The 22,366-nt window shown below is 49.3% G+C and overlaps 1 protein-coding gene across 2 annotated transcripts in view; it reads right to left on the reverse strand.

Annotated features, from left to right (window-relative positions):
• Nucleotides 1-9,928: 9,928 nt before the first annotated feature.
• The window catches only part of RCAN1 (regulator of calcineurin 1), a 47,638-nt gene continuing 35,200 nt past the window's right edge, over nucleotides 9,929-22,366 (reverse strand). The window contains exons 1-4 of one of the 2 annotated variants that reach the window (XM_059840171.1): nucleotides 19,848-20,087; nucleotides 17,136-17,309; nucleotides 15,543-15,702; nucleotides 9,929-12,279 (exon numbers count right to left, since the gene is read on the reverse strand). In XM_059840171.1, the coding sequence (XP_059696154.1) occupies nucleotides 12,116-12,279; nucleotides 15,543-15,702; nucleotides 17,136-17,309; nucleotides 19,848-19,934 (585 nt within the window). In that variant the 5' untranslated portion in view covers nucleotides 19,935-20,087 and the 3' untranslated portion in view covers nucleotides 9,929-12,115. Of the gene's footprint in view, nucleotides 12,280-15,542; nucleotides 15,703-17,135; nucleotides 17,310-19,847; nucleotides 20,088-22,366 lie in introns of those variants that run through there. The other variant, XM_059840170.1, reaches the window with a different exon arrangement.

A 22,366-nucleotide genomic window follows, 5' to 3' on the forward strand; every position in this document is an offset into this window, starting at 1 on the left:
CCTGGCTGAGGAGAGAACACCAAGCCCTTCTTCCAGGCAAATCCTTCTCTTCCTTCTCCAGGTCAGCGCCGTGGATCTTCCCAGGAGCACCGAGGCTGGAGAAGACCTCCAGGGCTGGGCCCAGCACTGCCCAAAGGCTGCTCCCCCTCAGCTCCTCCTTCACTGAGAACTGACAGAGCTGAGGCGTGTGAGTGGTGCAGGAAGTGCTGACTGTGATAATAAATTGATTTTGGAGTGATCATCTGCCCTCAGTGTCTGAGGGGAGGCAGAGACAGAGACAGAGCTCCCCGAAGTGCCCGAGGCTGCAGCTGCCCCTGCCAACATCTCAGAGAGAACTTTCAGCTTAAAACTCATCTCATCCAGCCCTGCCGTGGCAGGGACACCTTCCACGGTGCCAGGCTGCTCCCAGCCCTGCCCAGCCTGGCCTGGGACACTTCCAAGAATGGGGCAACCACAGCCTCTCTGAGCTCTCTGAACTTCAGAGCTCCTTCCTCCTCCTGAGCTTTCTGCTGCACCTTGCATGACTGATAAATGTGGTTTCCTTTCTTTCTTCTATGTCTGAAGGGAAAAAACCCAACAGTACAGGGAGGGGCTGGGGTTTAGGGCCCTACTGGAAGTGTTGAGGATCATCAGAGCTCCAGGGGGAACTTAGAGAAGATTTCCAGTACCTGGAGGAGCTTCAGTAAGGCTGAGGAGGGACTTTTAACAAGAAGATGGAGTGACAGGAGAAGGAATTCAAGATTAGGGAGAAATTGTTCCCTGGCAGGGTGGGCAGGGGCTGGGATGGAATTCCATCCCTGGATCCCTGGCAGTGCCCAGGGCCAGGCTGGACACTGGGGCTGGGAGCACCTGGTACAGTGGGAGGTGTCCCTGCCATGTCCCTGGGTGGGCTTTGAGGCCCTTCCCACCCAAACCAGTCTGGGATTCCGTGCCCACATGGATGCTGTGGATGGACAGGACCAGGCACAGCCCCCAGATCCCTCCCACCCCATTCCCCAGCCCTGAATCTCACCCAGCTCCTTCCTCCTCTGCTCCTGCCCTTCCCCTGCACTTCTCAGGTGCACTTTTATCCACCCAGGGACTTTTTCCTCTCACCCCCCATATTTTCCTTACTTCAGGCATTTCTTTTCCTCCTGGGCAAACAAGTCATCCCAGTTTTATTGAATTCCCTCCCACTCAAAACAATGGGTCAGGCAGGAGTGAAACTGTCCCTCCTTAAGCCAGCCTGCCACACATTCCTCCTGCTCTCAGTAAGGGACTGCTGCTAAATTCAGGATTCCCATTCTTGCCTGGCCAGCAGGAAAGGCTGAATCCTGCTCTGGATCTCAGCCAGGACTGAAAAAGCCTCTGGTGTTGCCCATCCTGGGTTTGTTGCCTCAGTCACAATCCAGGGATAACACCAGCACAAGCAAGGCATGAGCTGACCTTAATCACAAGGTTTGTCAAAGAGTTGGACTTCATTTCTGAGATGTTTTAATGAACTACTCTGGCTCCCTCCTTTCAAAAGTTCCCGAAGCTCTGCTGCCTCCTGACTGAAAAGGAAACATCCTCAGAGAACAGGGTGCAGGTAAAGGAAAGGCTGAGGGTGCAAACAGCTTCAGATCCACACAGAGACACTTGGGAACACCCACATTTACCGTGGGAGAGCAGTTCTTTCATGGAAATCCCATTGGATTTTGCAGAACCCCCAAATCCCCAGGGCTGGCAAAGCCCTCCCAGCCCAGGGAGTGCCAGCTGTGCCCCATGGCCACCTTGTGCCCAGCCCAGAGCACTCAGTGCCACCTCCAGGGGACACCTGCAGGAATGGGCACTGCAGAGCTCCCTGGGCAGCCCCTGCCAAGGCCTGAGCACCCTTTCCATGGGCAAATTCCTGCTGCTGGCCAAGCTGAGAGTAGTTTTGGATTAGAAATTGGGAAGGAATCTTGCCTGTGAAGGTGGAGAGGCCCTGGCACAGAGCAGCTGTGGCTGCCCCTGGATCCCTGGAATGCTCAGTTCCAGCCTGGCACAGTGGGAGGTGTCCCTGCCATGGCAGGGGTGGCCCTGGGTGATCATTAAGGTCCCTTCCAGCTCAGCCATTCCATAACTCTGTGATTACCCCACCATGCCATTCCTCATGCCATGACTAAAGGATTTACTAATTTTAAGCCTCCTTTGTTTGTTCCACACAAGGAAATGGAAAAAGTGAATTCCTGTTGATCAACCCCTCGGCCAGATATAGCACATTATTCCTTTTGTTTGGAAAGTTTTGTTTCCAAACACCATCCATTAATCAAAGGCCATTAATGCAGCACTTTGTCCATCCAAATATTTTCCAGCAGATCTCACCGAGGGGATGTTTTTATCCTGCTGTTATGACCAGCTCCACTCCCATCAAAAAGCTCAGCCTGGCATCACCTTTTAACCCAAACTGAAACAAAGAACTGGGATTCTTGTCCATTCAGGAGTTTTAACCACCTGTGACCATCACAGGAGTGCTCTGGACAGTGGGGAATGATGAGGGGATGGGAGCTGGGGGAACACTTTAATCCTTTGCCTTGATGCTTGTGCTTGTTTGGAATTCTCCTCCAGCCAGCTCTGCCCTAGCAAAGCTGAGCTTTAACATCCTCAGTGCTTCCCATCCTTCACTCAATGTAATAAAGCTTCTGATGGCAAATTAATTAAACACGTTGACAGCCGTGATTTAATTGTGGGGGATGAGGGAACCTCTTGGAAAGAGTCAAAGAGAGGTGTCCCTCAAAGTGAAGCTTTCTAGGGCAAAGCAGAGGCTGGAAAACAAAGCCTTTGTTTGCTCTACTGCACTTGAAGTTCAAAATTCATCCCTTTTTCCCCCACACAACAGAAAAACATTCCATGGGACATTTTTTCTTTTGAATCTCACCCAAAAATTCACATTTGGTGTGAGAGGGACCTTAAATCCCATCCCATTCCAGCCCTGCCCTGGGCAGGGACACCTTGCACTCTGCCAGGTTGATCCAATCCCTGTCCAATCCAGCCTTGCAGAGGGGTCCATCCATGATCTGGGTGCTGCCCCTCACACCAGCCAATGAACCAGGACACAAAACTGCTCAAAATGCCAAGAAGCAAACCTGAAATAATCAAGGGATCAACACTTCAGTTTGATTAAAGCTGCAACATCCAAATTCTCCAGTGGGTTTGGATCACAGAATGGGTTGGGTTGGGTTTGGGGTTGTTTTTTTTTTTTTTTTAACTGAGATCAAAACCAAATTATCTGCAAATGTGGCTCTTACAGGGTCAAAGGATCATCAGGGTGGGAAGAGACTTTCAAAATCCCCCCCCAACAGCAGCATCACTCCAAGGGCCCATCCTGAACACTCCCAGAGACTCCAGCACCTCCCTGGGCAGCTCATCCCAAGGCCTGATCCTCTGCCAGGGACAAATATCCTGTAATATCCAACCTGCACCTCTGACCTCCCAACACCACCTGGAGAGCACAGGTCCAGCCTGTGGGGCCTGGGCCAGGCCTCCAGCAGCCAGCCCTGGCCAGGGGTGTCCAAGCCAGGCTGCTTTTCCTTTCAAGGTGTGCCAGGATTTCCCTCCATGCCCCAAAGAGCCATAGGCCAACAAAGCAAATGCACTCAGGGCAAAGTCAGTGCAAATAACTGGGGAGTTTTCTCCAGTTCAAAAGGAGGAGGATTGCTTCCTCCCCAGCTCCACCCACAGCACAAAAGGTTTCTGTTCTGTCTCCCAAAGAAAAATCTCCTGGCATTTCACTTTGATTGATGACACACAATAAACTGAGGCAGGAACCCAGTGAATGTGTTGGGTTGGAACACAGGGACTCCAAAAGGGATCCTGCCCCATTCCAGGGGTTGCCCATGCCCAGGGACCCTGGAACCCAGCCCTGGAGGAGCTGGAGCTGCTGCAGAGAGCCCAGAGGAGGCTCCAGGATGGGCAGAGGGCTGGAGCAGCTCTGCTGGCAGGAAAGGCTGGCACAGCTGGCATTGCTCACCTGCACAGGAGAAGCTTTGGGCTGAGCTCAGGGTGGCCTTGCAGGGCCTGGAGGAGCCCCAGGAAAGCTGGAGAGAGACAATTCCCAGGGGATGCAGGGACAGCACCCAGGGAATGGCATCACACTGAAAAATTACAGGTTTAGATCAGATATTAGGAACAATTTCCTCTCTGTGAGGGTGGGCAGGGGCTGGGATGGAATTCCCAGAGCAGCTGGGGCTGCCCCTGGATCCCTGGCAGTGCCCAAGGCCAGGCTGGACACTGGCCTGATCTGAGATCCCCTACAGTGGGACCTCCTCCTGTGGCTTCTGCCCCAGTCCCTCTGAATGGAGCTGCTTTGCTGCTGCAGGGTTTGAGGGATGGCTGGTGCAGGGTTTGAGGGATTGCTGGTGCAGGATTTGAGGGATTGGTGGTGCAGGATTTGAGGGATTGCTGGTGCAGGGTTTGAGGGGTTGGTGATGTAGGGTTTGAGGGATTGCTGGTGCAGGGTTTCAGGGATTGCTGGTGCAGGGTTTGAGGGATTGGTGATGTAGGGTTTGAGGGATTGCTGCTGCAGGGTTTGAGGGATTGGTGGTGCAGGGTTTGAGGGATTGCTGCTGCAGGGTTTGAGGGATTGGTGGTGCAGGATTTGAGGGATTGGTGGTGCAGGGTTTGAGGGATTGGTGGTGCAGGGTTTGAGGGATTGCTGCTGCAGGGTTTGAGGGATTGGTGGTGCAGGATTTGAGGGACTGCTGGTGCAGGGTTTGAGGGATTGCTGCTGCAGGGTTTGAGGGATTGCTGCTGCAGGGTTTGAGGGATTGGTGGTGCAGGGTTTGAGGGATTGCTGGTGCAGGGTTTGAGGGATTGGTGGTGCAGGGTTTGAGGGATTGCTGCTGCAGGGTTTGAGGGATTGCTGCTGCAGGATTTGAGGGACTGCTGCTGCAGGGTTTGAGGAATTGCTGGTGCAGGGTTTGAGGGATTGCTGGTGCAGGATTTGAGGGACTGCTGGTGCAGGGTTTGAGGGATGGCTGGTGCAGGGTTTGAGGGATTGCTGGTGCAGGATTTGAGGGATTGCTGGTGCAGGGTTTGAGGGATGGCTGGTGCAGAGTTTGCTGCTCCCTCTGGCAGGTACTCATCCCATGGGAAATGGAGATGTTTGGAAGCAAAGGAAGCAGCACCTGCAGAGGGCAGAGCCTTGGTGGCAGCCAGGCTGGGATCATCAGGAGTCTGGCATTCCCAGGGCCAGGATCCAGGATTTTGCAGTGCCAGCACTGGGGTTTGTGGTGACTGATGGCACCAAACCAGCACCAAATCCCCCCTGGGCAGGAGGCAGCCGCTCCCTGGAGTGCCCTTGGGATGTAGGGAGTTATTATCCCCTGGGAATGGAGCAAACCCAGCCCTTGTGTGCCTGCCCTGGTGCCCAGCAGGCAGGCTGGGCCGTGCTGGAGCAGCCCTGGGGACTCAGCAGCACAAATGGAGGTGTTAAGTGCTGGCAGTGCTGCCCACTCCGTCCCTGTTCCCGCCCGCTGCCACCAGGACTTCCCAGAACTCCCATCAATCCTGGCTGCCCTGGGGTACAGAAATGGATTTCCAGTAGGATTTCATGTCCAAAGTGTTCTGGTAAAGGGCTCTGAGAGCTTTCCCTGTGCCAGGGAGCCTGGAGCTGAGCCATGGGCTGGGGTGGTGCCTGTGCCACCCCACTGGTGCTCAGGGATTTGTCCTTCCTGGCCTCTTCCTCCCCCACAGCTCAGTGTCCCTGCTCACACTGCAGCTCTTGAGACAGATTTTTTCTGGACCTGATGTTTGCCAAGGAAAAGCCTCACTGTGAGCTTTGGTGGACAATTAATCACAGTGTTCAATTAGCCCTTCCCTCCTCCTCCTCCTCCAGCCCCTTCTGGACTCATCTCTCCCACTCCAAGGCTTCCTCAGCTGCTGTTCCTGACCTCAGGAGCTGCAGGAACAAGCAGGGAACTCAAGAAGCTGCAAGGAAAGTTCTGCCCAGCCCAGCCATTTCTCAAATGTGTATTTGAGAGGCTGTGTGTGACCCCCTGAGAGCAGGTGGAGGATGTGAGGAGCACACACAGGGAACAGAATTCCTGGGGAGGGAATTGCAGGATCCCCCTGTTGTCACACTGAAGGTCAGAGCTGCTGACTGGAGGCAAACAGGGCACTTGGGGTGAAGGACACTGGGAAGGAGTTTTGCTTCTTGTACGAGAGGAAGAAAATCTGCAGGGAAAAATCTGAGTTTTAATTGCATTTCCAGTCTGTGTAAGGTGGCTCTGGCTGAACAAGGCACTGCCCAAGGTGTCCCATACCGTGTTTCTTGGATCACAGAATCCCCAAATCCCTGGGGCTGGCAAAGCCCTCCCAGCCCAGGGAGTGCCAGCTGTGCCCCATGGCCACCTTGTCCCCAGCCCAGAGCACTCAGTGCCACCTCCAGGGGACACCTGCAGGGATGGGCACTGCAGAGCTCCCTGGGCAGCCCCTGCCAAGGCCTGAGCACCCTTTCCATGGGCAAATTCCTGCTGCTGGCCAAGCTGAGCCTGCCCTGGCCCAGCCTGAGGCTGTCTCCTCAGGGAATCTTCCAGAAGGAACACAGGGCTGCTGTACCCCCCAGGAAAGTCTGGATGAGCCCCAGCTCTTCACTCTGAAGTCTCAGACAACACAAAAAAAATCCACATTATATTAAACTCCTAACTGAAAACCACCCAAGAGAAGCCCCAAGCAATTTGCTGAGTAACCCTCCGTGGTGCAGGAGCTCAGCTCTGGAGCTCTCCTGGCAGGGCAGCAGAATGGAAACTCTGGCCTGGGTTAATGGCAGGGCAGTGGTGCTGGGGCAGCTCCAAGCCCAGCATTCCTGCATGTCCCAACAGCCCCTGCTGATTCAGGAGACAGCCTGAGCAGCCAGAATTTGTCCAGCAGATTAAAAAGCAGGTGCAGCACGTGGGAATCCCTCTGCTAGACTGGGATTGTGTGGGAGAGGCATTCAGCAAGAACTTTCCACACCTTGGCAGCATGTGGAGCCATCCAGGCTCCCAGAGCCTTCCAGGGAAGGCACTGGCACAGTTTGGGGAGGGCTGTGCTGCTGAGAAGGAAAAGCTGCTTTTTATAGCAAGTCCTGCATTCTCCCACTTGAATAACATCAATAAATGGATCATTACTTGACTTACAAAGGCTCAACCCAGCACGGTTCAGCTCCTAGAAAAGGTAAAAAAACCATCCATGCTGCTGTTAAAGGCACTTAAGAGAATCCCAGAATTGGGCTGGAAGGGATTTTCAGGATCATTTTCATGTCCCACAGGCAGGGACACCTCCCACTGTGCCAGGCTGCTCCAGCCCCAGTGTCCAGCCTGGCCTTGGGCACTGCCAGGGATCCAGGGGCAGCCCCAGCTGCTCTGGCAATTCCATCCCAGCCCCTGCCCACCCTGCCAGGGAGGAACAATTCCTCACTCCCAAGATCCCATCCAGCCCTGCCCTCCTTCCATTTAAAACCATTCCCTGTGTCCTGGCCCTCTGTGCCCATGCACAAAACTCCTCTCCCTCCTTTTCAGAGCCCCCTTCAGGCTCTGGGATGGGCTCTGAGCTCTCCCAGGAGTCTCCTCCAGGCTCTTCCCATCAGCCTGACAGTGACTCCCAGCAGGGAATCACTTGGATGAGCTGCTCCCACCCACCCTGGGGATTGGGATCACGTCTAGAGAGCCACAAGGGGCACCCAAAATTGACCTTTTCCATCTGGAACCAGCCACATTTCTCTGTGGGTGGGCCCAGGTGCTCCTTCAAAGAGAAGAGACTTACAAAGGGAAATGCAGAACAGCAGTTTGTAAAGGTGGGATCATAAAATCCTGGAATGCTGAGGGCTGGCAGGGATGTCAAAGATCTTTTCCAACATCTGCTGTGGGGATGGGAGCCAGAGCTGGAGGCCGAGTGTGGAGCTGGTTTTATCCAGGATAAAGCCATTGTTGGATATTTAGCTCCACCTATGGGCACCTCCTCGTGCCTCTGGAAATCCTTCAGATTCATCCACTGAGTCCCACTTTAAGGTTGTAATCCCAGATTTTCAAGGTGGGAAGAGCCCTTCAGGAGCATCCAATGCCACCCCAGCAGCACCAGCACCACCCCAAGGAGACATCCAGACTCCTCCTGGACATCCCAGAGACAGGGACTCCAAACCTCCCTGGGCAGCTCTGACCTAAACACCCCACAGATTTTAAGAGGGGCATGAAAAAAGAAATTCCTTTCAGAAAGAGAAATTATTCACTTGAAAATTCCTTCCACAAAGGAAAATTATGAATTTGGTTTATCTTACATGGAGTCAGGAAGCTTTGATCTCTAGGCCTGGGCATCCAACAGGGTGTCAGGAGGATGCCCCAGGCTCTTCTTGGTGGTGCCAAGCAATGGGACCAGAGGCACAGCTTCTGCCCTGGGCAGTGCCCAGCCCTGAGCAGAGACCAGAGGGGCTCTGGGGTCTCTTCCCTGGGATATTCCAGAGCCACCTGGACACAGCCCTGTGCCCTGAGCTCACTCCAGTGAAGGGAATTTTTCTTTCCCAATCTCCAACCTGAGCAATCTCCCCTGGTGCCATTTCCTCTCCTCCTTTCCCTGTCCCTTCTGTCAGGGAGTTTTGGGGAGCACTGAGGTCCCCCCTGAGCCTCCTCCTGGCCATTCCAAACTGCTCCTCCCAGGATGTGTTTTCCAGCCATTTCCAAAAGAACTCCAAACAAAAGGAATTCCTGGCAGGACAACACACACAACACTCAACAGGACAAAGTCTGGAATGTGACAGTTCCCTGTTATCAATGGAAATTCTGTCAGGGAAGATAAATCCAGCCCGTCCCCCCTGTGCTCCTGCCTCACTCCCTGTAACACTGAACATCTGGGATTATTTGAAAGCTTAGTGTCAAAATGTTCTTTACCAGTGTCTTGGGGATGTCTTCACCATTGTTTTGTCTTTTCAGATGCAATTATGAATTATTAAAAGCATTAGCAAGGAATAATGGAGAATGTTTCTGAAGTGTGTTGGGCAAGGCAGGATAAAGCCAAAAGGAAGAACTTGTGTTCCCCAAGCCAAGCCCAAGGCAGAACTTGAGCAGGCAGGTGATGAAGCCACGGGCAAAATCCCTGCTGGAATTGTTCAAAGATGGTTCAAAAATTGTTCAAATGGCTCCAGAGCTCTGGAGCTCATTCCTTCCCCACGCCTGGCAAGTCTGGGCTGAAGGAGAACCTTCTGATGCACTGATCCAGCATCAAACAGCAAAGTTTCCACTCTTGGGGCTGCTCTGGAAAACAAAACTGATTAAAAACCAACTTTGGTCCTTTGGAGGTTGCTGCCTTCACCTTGATAACGAGGCAGGGCTTTAATTGGGCACCAGAAATTCCTTTCTGCCATCACAGGACTTCCATCCCTTCCCACAGCAAAACCTTCATGGTTTCCCTTAATTCCTTTTGCAACAAAAGGACTTAAATTATCAGGTAAAGCCATTTCCTACTGATGTATTTCTGTATCCCAGGAGCTTCAGGAGTCATGGGATCATGGAATGGTTTGGGGTGGAGGGACCTTAAAGCTCATCTCACTCCATCTTCCACCATCCCAGGCTGCTCCAAGCCCCATCCAACCTGACCCTGGACACTTCCAGGGGTGGGGAATCCAGAACCTCTCAGGAAAAAAACCCCAAATCACTCATTTTTTTAATAGAAATATTTCCTGTATTATGAATGCACAAGGATTGTTCTGGAGCAGGAGATGCTGATACCTTTATTAGGGACTTGAGGCTCAGAAGAATCAGGTTTGGAACATGCCCCACATGGTTTTATTCATGAGCAGATTCTCCCATGTGGAGGGCAGGCAATTCTCTGAAGGCTGGAAACTTTTTCAAGGTACCCATTTACGAGGGCCTGGCACAACATTCTGCCCCTTTGGAAGCTGAAAATTCCCATTTTGGTGCTGACCTTTGTGTGGCTCTGTGCAGAAAACACCAGGACATTTACAAGAAGACAACAAAATATTTTAATTTCAATCTGCCCCGTGCTATACAAGTGTATAAAATACCAACTAAGCATCCATTGGAACATTACAAAAATAACCAGAAAAAGCAAGCAGCACACCGGAGTCATGAGGACAGGAGGTGGCAGATCCAACCAGGAACACACTGAGAGCATTCCAAGATTTCCATGGTTCCCACCTCAGGCAGGGGTCAGGCATTCAGATGACAAAAATCAGATTTATTGATGGTTTGGACTGAAAAGCAGCTCTGCTTTTGGAGGGAACACAGCAGCAGCCACCTGGGTTCCTACTGCCCAAGTCATGCTTTGATTTTTCATGGAAAAAGGACAGGACAGGAATTGTTCCCCAGGTTTTGAACTGAACGTGGTGAGACACAAAGTCCAACAGTCGTCTGAGAAACATGGAAAAGTCTTGGAAAGGCTTCAAGGCAGTTGTGGCAAACCTACAAAGTTTTTCTCCATTAATTCCTTTATTTTGGGTGTTGAATGCAGCACGTGGAGCCAGCTGAGGGTAACCCAAAATAATCTGATTTTCCTGTGTGTCCAGCTCCAGCAGTCCATGGAATCAGCTCTTCTCAACAGCTCCCATGGAGCCAGGGCCCAGGGAATAACAATCCAAGCTGGAGCAGGAAATTCAGTATATTCCTGGTCTCCAGGCCCACATTTGTGTTCCAGTCAGGAATTCCAGGCCTTCCAGAACACCCAGTTTCCCTGCACCGTGGCCTGGAATGGCTCCACTCTTTTTAAAACAAATATTATTTCAAAAACCAAGGTGTCAACCAGGAATTTCAGTCAACATTTGCTTCAATCTCTTCTCAGACCCACTGTGGCAAGAGCAAACCAGGAGAGAGCCACAGTTTGATTCCTAAAAACACAATGAGAGGCTCCAACATCCCTTTTCCAAGAGCCCAAGTGGCATTTTCTAGGGATAGCAATTCCTGTCTCCTCCAAAAAAATCCTGAACCCTGTTTCAAGTGTAAAAAACAGTATTAAAATATTTCTGCCATCCTTCTTCTCTGAAATTTGCATTTAGGAGCCTTTAAACACTGCCATAAAAAAAGCCCTAAAGCTTCTCCCACGTATTCCCACTGCTCAAATCAGCATTCCTTGGCATTAAGCATTTCATCCCAGCTGAGTTTGGAAGCAAAGCTCAGAAAGTTTGGATTTTTTGATATCCAAAACCAGTAGAAAAAGATCCAAGTGTGCAGCTTGGAGTAGGAATGGACAAGGAAAAGGCACTCCAGCTCTCCTCACTGCTTCCTGGGTGGAATTTTTCCAATGCAAATCAAATCTTTACTCACCAAAAATGCAGATTCAAGTTTCTCCATTGTTTTTTTTTCCACTGGAAAAATCCCCCTGCTCTGAATATGCACCATCAGCATTATTTGAGTCCTTTTTTCCCCCCTTGAGTCAAAGCTCCCAAACAAATCCTATGGAAGATATAAATTACCTGAACTTAAATAATTTAAAATCCACGTACTCCAACAAGTCTCCTATTGCACGTTTTTCCACTGCTTTGCCAGGTAAAACCCTCTGCAGGAATTCCAAAGGTTAAAATTTTAAAAGCACAACTTCCAGAGCACCAAAAGCAGGTGCTGGAGGAATTGGATCCTGCTGGAAAAGGAGTGCCAATAAAACCAACTATAAATATATCATGTATGTACACATCCAGGAGGAATTCTGGGATGCTGAGATAATAAATACTTTGAAACAATTCCCAGATTTCCAGAAACTTGGGAGAAACTCTAGAAAAGAAAGCAAATTACTTGAGAGGACCAAGAAGAAACATGCACAAAACCTAGTGTAAGAAAAAGGGTTAAATTCCCCAGATTCCCATCATCTCTCCAACCCTGTTATCCCAAGGTTTTCCAAACACCCCTCAGGGTGTCACAACAAGGAATTTTCCCCCAGAATAAGCCCAGTTTGTCCTGTTATGTCCCCAAATGTCCCCTTCTCCCATCCTTTGCTCCCAGCATCCGGGAATTCACTCAGCACACGGATCAACACCCCACACTGAGCACGGAATTCCTTTATCTGGAGCAAACCTGGAATTCTCCTCCTGCAGCTGCCGCCGTGCCACCGCAGCCGGGCACCTCTCCACTGCAAATCCCTGGACAAACCCTTGGGACGGCGATTTCCTCGGCAAGGAGCGGCAGCCCGGCCGGGCTCAGCTCAGGGAGGCGGGGCTGTAGTCGGGCCGGCGGGTCTGGATGATTTTGGGTTTGGGTTTCCGGGGCTCCTCCTCGGCCTCGCCCTCCTGGTCGCTCTCGCACACGTGGACAACCACGCTGGGGGTGGTGGCCGTGGCGGCGTGCAGCTCGTACTTGTCCCCTGGGCAGGGAAAATGGCAATTCCTGAGGGAAGGGCAACTGGGGCTGCTCCAGAGGGGGAATTCCTGAGGGAAGAGCAACTGGGGGCTGCTCCGGGGGGGAATTCCTGAGGTAATGTCACCTGGGGGCTGCTCCAGGGGGGGGATTCCTCAGGGAAGGGCAACTGGGGCTGCTCCGGGGGGGAAATTCCTGAGGGAAGGGCACCTGGGGGCTACTCCATGGTGAGGATTCCTGAGGGAAGGGCACCTGGGGGCTGCTCCGGGGGGGAAATTCCTGAGGGAAGGGCACCGGGGGGCTACTCCATGGTGAGGATTCCTGAGGGAAGGGCACCGGGGGGCTGCTCCGGAGGGGGAATTCCTGAGGTAATGTCACCTGGGGGCTACTCCATGGTGAGGATTCCTGAGGGAAGGGCACCTGGGGCTGCTCCAGAGGGGGAATTCCTGAAGTAAGGGCACCTGGGGCTGCTCCGTGGGGGGGGAATTCCTGAGGTAATGTCACCTGGGGGCTGCTCCGGGGGGGAATTCCTGAGGGAAGGGCACCTGGGGCTGCTCCGGGGGGGAATTCCTGAGGGAAGGGCAACTGGGGCTGCTCCGGGGGGGAATTCCTGAGGGAAGGGCACCGGGGGCTACTCCATGGTGAGGATTCCTGAGGGAAGGGCACCTGGGGGCTGCTCCGGGGGGGAATTCCTGAGGGAAGGGCAACTGGGGCTGCTCCGTGGGGGGAATTCCTCAGGGAAGGGCACCGGGGGGCTGCTCCGGGGGGGAATTCCTGAGGGAAGGGCACCTGGGGCTGCTCCAGGGGGGGAATTCCTGAGGCAATGTCACCTGGGGCTGCTCCAGGGGGGGAATTCCTGAGGGAAGGGCACCGGGGGGCTACTCCAGAGGGGGAATTCCTGAGGGAAGGGCACCTGGGGCTGCTCCGGGGGGGGAATTCCTGAAGTAAGGGCACCTGGGGCTGCTCCGTGGGGGGAATTCCTGAGGGAAGGGCACCTGGGGGCTGCTCCAGAGGGGGAATTCCTGAGGGAAGGGCACCTGGGGGCTTTTCCAGGGAGGTTTTAGGTGGGGAATTCCTGAGGAAATGTCACCTGGGGGCTGCTCCAGGGGGGAATTCCTGAGGGAATGCACCTGGGGGCTGCTCCAGAGGGGGAATTCCTGAGGTAATGTCACCTGGGGGCTGCTCCAGGTGGGGAATTCCTGAGGAAAGGTCACCTGGAGGCTTCTCCAGGAGGGATTTAGGTGGGGAATTCCTGAGGAAATGTCACCTGGGGGCTATTCCATGTGGAGCATTCCTGAGGAAAGGGCACCTGGGGGCTTCTCCAGGGGGGATTTAGGGGGGAATTCCTGAGAAAAGGGCATCTAGGGTCTTTTCCATGGTGGGAAACTCCCGAGGAAAGGGCACCTGGAGGGTTTTAAATGGGGTTTTTAGGTGGGGAATTCCTGAAGAAATGGGACATGGTGACTCTTTAATGGAGTTTGAGGTGGGGAATTCCTGAGGAAAGGGCACCTGGGGCTTCTCCAGGGGGAATTTAGGGGGGAGAATGGGACATAGTGACTTTTTAATGGGGTTTTTGGTGGGAATTGCTGAGGAAAGGTCACCTGGGGGCTTCTCCAGAGGGGATTTAGGTAGGGAATTCCTCAGGAAATGTCACCTGGGGGCTTTTTAATGGGGTTTTTAGAGGAAGAATTCCTAAGGTAATGTCACCTGGGGGCTTCTTCATGGGGGATTTAGGTGGGGAATCTTGAGGAAATGGGACATGGTGAATTTTCAATGGGGTTTTTAGGTGGGAAATACCTTAGGAGATGTGATATGGTGATTTTTCAGGAAGGAAAATTCCTTAGGAAACGGGACATGGTGACTTTTCAAAGGGTTTTTTTAGGAAATGGGACGAGGTGTATTTTTGATGGCATTTTTAGGTGGGGAATTCCATAGGAAATGCTCAGTAACAGGGGAAAATGACCAATTTTTAATGCTTGGAAAAGCCTAAAATATTGATTTTAAAGTTTCTTTATGGTTTTCCAAAAATTTGGAAGGAAAACTTAGAGTAAAGGAACAGCAGCATGGAGCAGCTCTGAACTCCCACACAAACTGAGGCTGCTCTGTTATTTATTCATTTATTTATTTTTGACTTATGTATTCCAAGTGCTCCATCACAAACAACCTCTGCTTCCAAAACCCATTGCAGAGAAATAAAATCTCTGATAAAATATTTCATAACACATTATTAAGATGATTTAACTAGGAGGATTCTTGATGGGAAGTTTTAAATCCCAACATGCAGGAGCTCAAAGTTGTGCCCTGCCCTTTTCTCCAGCCTTTACAATTCCCTAAGTTTGGAGGTGAACAGGAATTTAAAAAATCCTCCAGTAAAATGAATCTGACATTTTCATTCTCTTTAATCTTATCAATGAGAATAATTATTCTCATATAATAATTTAATTTTCTTTAATGTTATTAAATGTGACCATTTTCCTCTCCCCTAAAATTAATAACAGTGCCCCTAACAGGTTAAATCTGAGCTGGATTTAAGGAAAGATAATTTGCACCAATTTTCATGGATAAGCTGTACAAAACATGGGAGAAAAGGGAAATCAAGGGATGAGATAATTAATCACTGGGGAAAGGAGGGGCAGGAATTTATCCCTCTGAAATTCCAAGGAATTTTAGGTTCATACTGACAGTTCCTCTTAGACTCAGTAGCAGTTTCCTCCTCTGAGGCAAACAGAAATAAAAACATATAGGAAAAAAATAGAAATAAAAATGAATAGAAAATATAAATAGAAATAAAAATAAAGTAAAATAAAATAGAAATCGAAAAAGAAAATAGAAATAGAATTAGAAATTTATAAAAATAAATAGAAATAGAAAATAAATATAGAAAGAAAATATAAATAGAAATAAACATAAATAGGACTAAAATAAATAGACATAAAATATAAATGGAAAACATAGAACTAAAATATAATTAGAAAGAAAAATAAAAAGAAATAAAATATAAATTAAAATAAATAAAATAAAAACAACATATAAATAGAACTAAAATATAAATGGAAATAAAATTAGATAGAACTAAAATATAAATAGAAAGAAAATAAAAATAGAACTAAAATATAAATAGAAAGAAAAAAAACAGAAAATAAAACTAGGACTAAAAATAAATAGAAAGAAAAATAAACAGAAATAAAAATTTTTTGGAAAAGTTTTAGAGACTCAGGAAGTTGTGAGGTGTTTTCCTCCACCAAAATCCTGGTTTTCACACCTCCTTACCTGGTCCTAGCTTGGAAATTGCATACAAAAGGTCGTAGTTAATGACTGGAGTGGCATCCTCCACTTGCTTCCAGTCCACAGGAGGAGAGGCAGGAGGGGAGATCAGGAACTGCTTGTCTGGGTTTGGGGGGGCCAGGTGGGAGCTCCCGATGTGCAGAGTCTGCAGGAGAAACAGGAAAATCCCAAAGTGTCCCTGAATGCCTGCATCCCTGCATGCCTGCATGCCTGTACCCCTGCATTCCTGAATGCCTGCATGCCTGGCCTGCACGCCTGCATCCCTGCATCCCTACAACCCTGAAAGCCTAGATCCCTGCATCCCTGAATCCCTGCACCCCTGCATGCCTGCATTCCTGCATCTCTGCACCCCTGCATCCTTGAATGCCTGCATTCCTGCACCCCTGAATTCCTGCATCCTTTCATCCCTGCATCCCTCCATTCCTGCACCTCTGAATGCCTGCATTCTTGAATGCCTGCACCCCTGCTTCACTCAATCCCTGCATCTCTCAGTCCCCAAATCCCTGTACCCCTGAATTCCTGCATCCCTGCATCCCCACATCCCGGGGCTGTCGTGCCCTGCCCGGCACTCGGGGTGGCAGCACCAGCCACGACACACCTCCCAGGGAAATTCCACTGGGATGTTCTTCCCTAAAAACCACACCTTGCCCTTCCACACCTCCAGCAGGACAGGGCCTCTAAGGCCTCATGACAAAGGGTGCTGGGAGTCATCCCCAAAAGGGAGAGTGGAGGGAATTCCAGCAGGGCTGAAATAACCCAGATCATGGGGGGTGTCCAACACTCCTGCATTCGTTTTCCCACTCAATTTTCAGAGGGAAAAGCAGCTGGAAAAGCAGCTGGAAAAGCAGCCTGACTGCCAGAACCCGAGTGTGGGCAGGAGCAGAGAGCAGGGAGCTCCAGAGCTGCTCTGGGGGAGATCCCCAAGACTGGGATGGGCAGGGAGAGCCTGGAATGTGCAGGGAGAGCCTGGAAGGGGCAGCTCCAGAGCCTGGAAGGGGCAGGGAGAGCCTGGAAGGGGCAGCTCCAGGGCCTGGAAGGGGCAGCTCCACACTCTGGATCCCCCAGGGACTCCCTGGATGCTGGAGGAGCCCACCCAGCCTCCCCCAGCCCTTTAAATTCTTGGAATGTGCTCATTCCCATCCAAGGCTATAAAAAAATGGGAAATATCAACAGCCTCCAAATCTCTGGATTGGAAGCTCTGGAACAACACTGATTCTCTAATTAATCTGACAACAAATGAGCATGAAGGAATTCTGGGATGCTGAGATAGTAAAAACTTTCAAACAATTCCCAGATTTCCAGAAAGTTGGGAGAAACTCTAGAAAAGCAAGCAAATTACTTGAGAGGACCAAGAAGGAATATGCACAAAACCCAGTGTAAGAAAAAGGGCTAAGTTTCCAAAATTCCCATCATCTTTCCAACCCTTTTATCCCAAACCCAAAATTTAACCCCAAAATTGGGGTTTTCCAAACACCAGTTTGGAAAAATAAATCCTCCACATCAGCTGGAGGATTTATGGGAGTCAGAACAAGGAGAGCTTTAATCCCCCCTAGGATAATCCCAGCCAGCTTTTTTTACCTGAGCAAAATAGAGTCTGAGCTCTTTTCCAAGGAATTCTGTCTTGTCCAGCTGGATCCTGGCATCTGCTGCAGACAAAGGGTTGCTGAAGTTTATTCTCACTCTTTTGAAGCTCTTAAAATACTGGAAGGTGAGGTCCCTGTCATAGGGCTGGAACAGGGATTCAAATTTGGCCTGGAGAGAAAGGAGCAGAGGAGAAAATCAGCATTAAACACCAAGAAATTCAAATTCAATAAATTCATTGATAAAATCAGCATTAAACACCAAGAAATTAATTTAAAATGAGAAGTTATTAATGAGGGCAAACTGCCACTCTTGAATATTGATTATTGTAACAGCTTCGTTTATTTTCCTTTTTCTTTCTAGAATGAAGTTTTCTACCTCATCACTTATTTCTCTGTACCCTCAAAATTGATTATTATTATTAATAAGTGATAGTATCACTTATTATATTATTATCAGAAATTATTTTGGACAAAACACTCTGATTTAAGCTACAGAAGATATTGGAATGTTTCACAGAAAATTAATACCCAAAAACCTTGAAAAAAAAGTTCTGCCAAGCCTTTGCCCAAAAGTGCAAATTTCAATGGAACCACCACAAGGTTTAACAGAGAAACATGAAAAAATCCTGATTTTCAAGCTAAATGTGATTTTCTTCAGTGACTCAGCACAAAGAATGAAGTCCACGAACATCTCCTGCCTTCCTGCTATTTTGAATTTAATTTATGGAAAGTGCTTCCACTCTCCCTGCAGGATTCCAGGCCAAGAGAGACACAAGAGGAGGCTCTGCAGCTGCCAGGCCCTTCCCAAGTCTTTTATTCCAATGGATTCATACTGGGGGAATTTCCAGGTATTTTCTATTCCCTAAAAGCTTCCCAGAAACTCAGGATAAAGCCACAATAAATATTATTCCATTGAGGGCTTTTTACTACAATATTTTGAATTAGTAGGGGGAAAAAAGCAGGGAAATGACATAAGAAGGCAGAAATTAATTCAGAATTTCACTTTCCTCCCTGGGAAGCTTCACACACTCACCACAGCTGGGTATAAAATCATTCTGTTTCAAAGAGATTTTAAAATCAGAGCTGTTCTGCTTCTCCAGCTTCTCCAGAATGAGCTCTGAAACAGGAGCAGCACCCTCCCCACACAGAGCTGGTGTCTGGGAGCCTCAAAGCTGAGATGGAACCATGGAAATACACCCAAAAACTGCATTTCCAAGTTCCCATTCTGGATTTAAAGACAGAGAGATCTGGGTTTGGGGGCTTTTTTGTGGCCTTTTTTTTTTCTTTAAAGATTTACTTATTTATTTATTCATTTATTTATGTGATTATAGAGGTCAGAAATGTCACTTTATCACTATGACACTTTAAATAAAAAAAAGTTATTTTTTTCCTTAAGGTATCTTAGCAGCAACAGCTCACTGTATCAGGACTGATAAATATTTTACATCCTTTTATATTTACATTATTATTTATTTTATATTGCAAATCAGCTAAATACAGACCCAAGAGGATTTCTTGTAGATTTAGCAGGAAAAAAAATCCCAGGAGAAGTATCAAATGGATTACAGATTTGTGGATCCTGCTAGCAAAATCAGTAAAGGAACAGCAGCATGGAGCAGCTCTGAACTCCCACACAAACAGAGGCTGCTGTTATTTATTCATTTATTTACTTATTTATTCCAAGTGCTCCATCACAAACAACCTCTGCTTCCAAAACCCATTGCAGAGAAATAAAATCTCTGATAAAAACATTTCATAATACATTGCTAAGAATATTTAATAAGGAGGATTCTTGATGGGAAGTTTTAAATCCCAACATGCAGGAGCTCAAAGTTGTGCCCTGCCCTTTTCTCCAAAATCACAGTTACAGAATCCCAGAATCCCTGGGTTGGAAGAGACCTCCAAGCCCATCGAGTCCAGCCCAGCCCCAACAGCCCAGCTGAGCCCTGGCACCCAGTGCCACCTCCAGGCTTTGTCAGACACACCCAGGGATGGGGACTCCACCACCTCCCCGGGCAGCCAGGCCAGTACCAATTAAATATTTGCTGAAAATTCGGAATACACAACAGGAGTGTGGAGGGAAACTCGAGACAATTTTCCCAGCCACAGAGAGCTAAAACTGAGTGATTCCCAGACTTGGAATCATTCCCATCAGAGCAGCCTGCTGCAGACTCCCAAGCTCCAAGACTTTTCAGACTCCCAAGCTCCAAGACTTCTATGGCAAACTGTCACTCTCATATTTTCTGAAAAATCCCTTTGCCACGATTTCTTCTCCTGGGAAGCTGAGAAGCCTCAGAGAAAAAGGAAAACAATATTATCTCATTGCTTCTCCTGTGTTTTGCTGCCTTGGAATGTGGTTGGAGATGGTTTATCCAACATGTGAATTGTTTTTACTTAATAACCAATCACCATCTGGCCGTGTCGGGACTCTGAGGAGCCAGCCACGAGTTTTTAATTAGCATCTTGTTAAGCCTTCTGTCTATATCCTTTCTATATTCCTTAGTATAGTTTCAGTACCGTATTCTTTAATGTAAATAATATAATATAATAATAAATCAGCCTTCTAAGAACATGCAGTCGGATTCATCAATTCCTCCTTCCTCCCGGAGACCCAGCAAACCCCACAGCAAACTGCGATTTCCTTCCAAGTGCAAGCAGCACCTCCGGAGTGGAGCTGCCAGAAAGAAGCCCGAAACCCAACACCTACCCTTGTTTCTGGCTGGGTGAAGAGCTCCCCATCGGCCAGGCAGGCGATGAGCGAGCCGAAGCTGTAGTGGAAGTTACGGAAATGCATTTTGGGGCCGGGCCCCGGCGCTCCCGCAGCGATCGCGGCTGCTCGGGAGCCGCGGCCGCCGCTCGCAGCGTTTTTAAGGCAGAGCCAGCCCAGCCCCTGGTGACAAAAAGCTCTCAGAGCATCCTGTGGGTGACAGCGAATTCCTGAGCACGGTCCCGCGTGCTTGGGAACAAAATGTAAGCGGCACTGGAAAGAGGTGACGTCAGTAATTAGTCAGCTTCCCTCTGCTAATTACCGGGAGCATGGAAAATGCAGCTGAGCCGAGCAGGGCAGCTGCCGGCCAGGCTCTTGCAGCATAGTTTCCACTGGCAGTAATTCCATGCAGCTCCCACTCCGAGCTGCCACGCATGGAAAATGTTCCTGCCTTGGCAGAACGCTCCAGGAATGGGCTGCGGAGAAGGCAGCAGGGAAAACGTCTGATTCTCATCTTCTGGGGATGGGACACAAACCCCTCAGCTCGGTTCTTGTTCCACCAAACAGCCACGGGTGGAAACGCTCTGGGAATGGGCTGGGGAGAAGGCAGCAGGGAAAATGCCCAATTCCTGATGCTCTGGGGATGGGGATGGGACACAAATCCCTCAGCTCTTGTTCAACTCGGTTCTTGTTCCACCGAACAGCCACAGGTGGAAATGCTCTGGGAATGGGCTGCGGAGAAGGCAGCAGGGAAAATGTCTGATTCCCGATGCTCTGGGGATGGGACACAAACCCCTCAGCTTGGTTCTTGTTCCACCAAACAGCCACAGGTGGAAACACTCTGGGACTGGGCTGGGGAGAAGGCAGCAGGGAAAATGTCTGATTCTGATCTTCTGGGGATGGAACACAAACCCCTCAGCTCGGTTCTTGTTCCACTCAACAGCCACGGGTGGAAACATTACCCTGTGCTAAAACAGAATGATCTAAAAGCACTTAAGATTTTGTGTTATAATTTTGGTGCTGCAGTGCATGGGAGAGTTCCAAATAGCTTGTGAAAGCTTCAGTTTAAACTTCATTAATTACTTGAAATGGTGATGAGCTTTTTTTAGTGGTTCTTGCTTAAAAAAAAAAAAAAACCACACACAATAAAAAAACTCCCACCCCCCTCAAAAAAAAAAAAAAATCCACAAGAAGAGAACACAAAAACCTGTGTTCTGTGCTGCTTTTTGGAAAATGCTTTGGGATTCAGGTGTCCCAGAAAATGTCAGGAATTCAGGTTCCAGGAATGGGCTGGGGAGAAGGCAGCAGGAAAAATGCCCAATTCCTGATGCTCTGGGGATGGGACACAAATCCCTCAGCTCGGTTCTTGTTCCACCAAACAGCCACGGGTGGAAACACTCTGGGGATGGGCTGGGGAGAAGGCAGCAGGAAAAATGCCCAATTCCTGATGCTCTGGGATGGGACACAAATCCCTCAGCTCTTGTTCAACTCAGTTCTTGTTCCACCGAACAGCCACGGGTGGAAATGCTCTGGGAATGGGCTGGGGAGAAAGCAGCAGGAAAAATGTCTGATTCTGATCTTCTGGGGATGGAACACAAACCCCTCAGCTCGGTTCTTGTTCCACTCAACAGCCACGGGTGGAAACATTACCCTGTGCTAAAACAGAATGATCTAAAAGCACTTAAGATTTTGTGTTATAATTTTGGTGCTGCAGTGCATGGGAGAGTTCCAAATAGCTTGTGAAAGCTTCAGTTTAAACTTCATTAATTACTTGAAATGGTGATGAGCTTTTTTTAGTGGTTCTTGCTTAAAAAAAAAAAAAAACCACACACAATAAAAAAACTCCCACCCCCCTCAAAAAAAAAAAATCCACAAGAAGAGAACACAAAAACCTGTGTTCTGTGCTGCTGCTTTTTGGGAAATGCTTTGGGATTCAGGTGTCCCAGAAAATGTCAGGAATTCAGGTTCCAGGAATGGGCTGGGGAGAAGGCAGCAGGAAAAATGCCCAATTCCTGATGCTCTGGGATGGGACACAAACCCCTCAGCTCGGTTCTTGTTCCACCAAGCAGCCACGGGTGGAAACACTCTGGGACTGGGCTGGGGAGAAGGCAGCAGGAAAAATGCCCAATTCCTGATGCTCTGGGATGGGACACAAATCCCTCAGCTCTTGTTCAACTCAGTTCTTGTTCCACCAAACAGCCACGGGTGGAAATGCTCTGGGAATGGGCTGGGGAGAAGGCAGCAGGAAAAATGCCCAATTCCTGATGCTCTGGGGATGGGGATGGGACACAAACCCCTCAGCTCTTGTTCAACTCAGTTCTTGTTCCACCGAACAGCCACAGGTGGAAACACTCTAGGACTGGGCTGGGGAGAAGGCAGCAGGGAAAATGTCTGATTCTCATCTTCTGGGGATGGAACACAAATCCCTCAGCTCAGTTCTTGTTCCACTCAACAGCCACGGGTGGAAACATTACCCTGTGCTAAAACAGAATGATCTAAAAGCACTTAAGATTTTGTGT

This window comes from Haemorhous mexicanus, chromosome 2, assembly GCF_027477595.1.
Source record: "Haemorhous mexicanus isolate bHaeMex1 chromosome 2, bHaeMex1.pri, whole genome shotgun sequence".
Classification (NCBI taxonomy): domain Eukaryota; kingdom Metazoa; phylum Chordata; class Aves; order Passeriformes; family Fringillidae; genus Haemorhous; species Haemorhous mexicanus.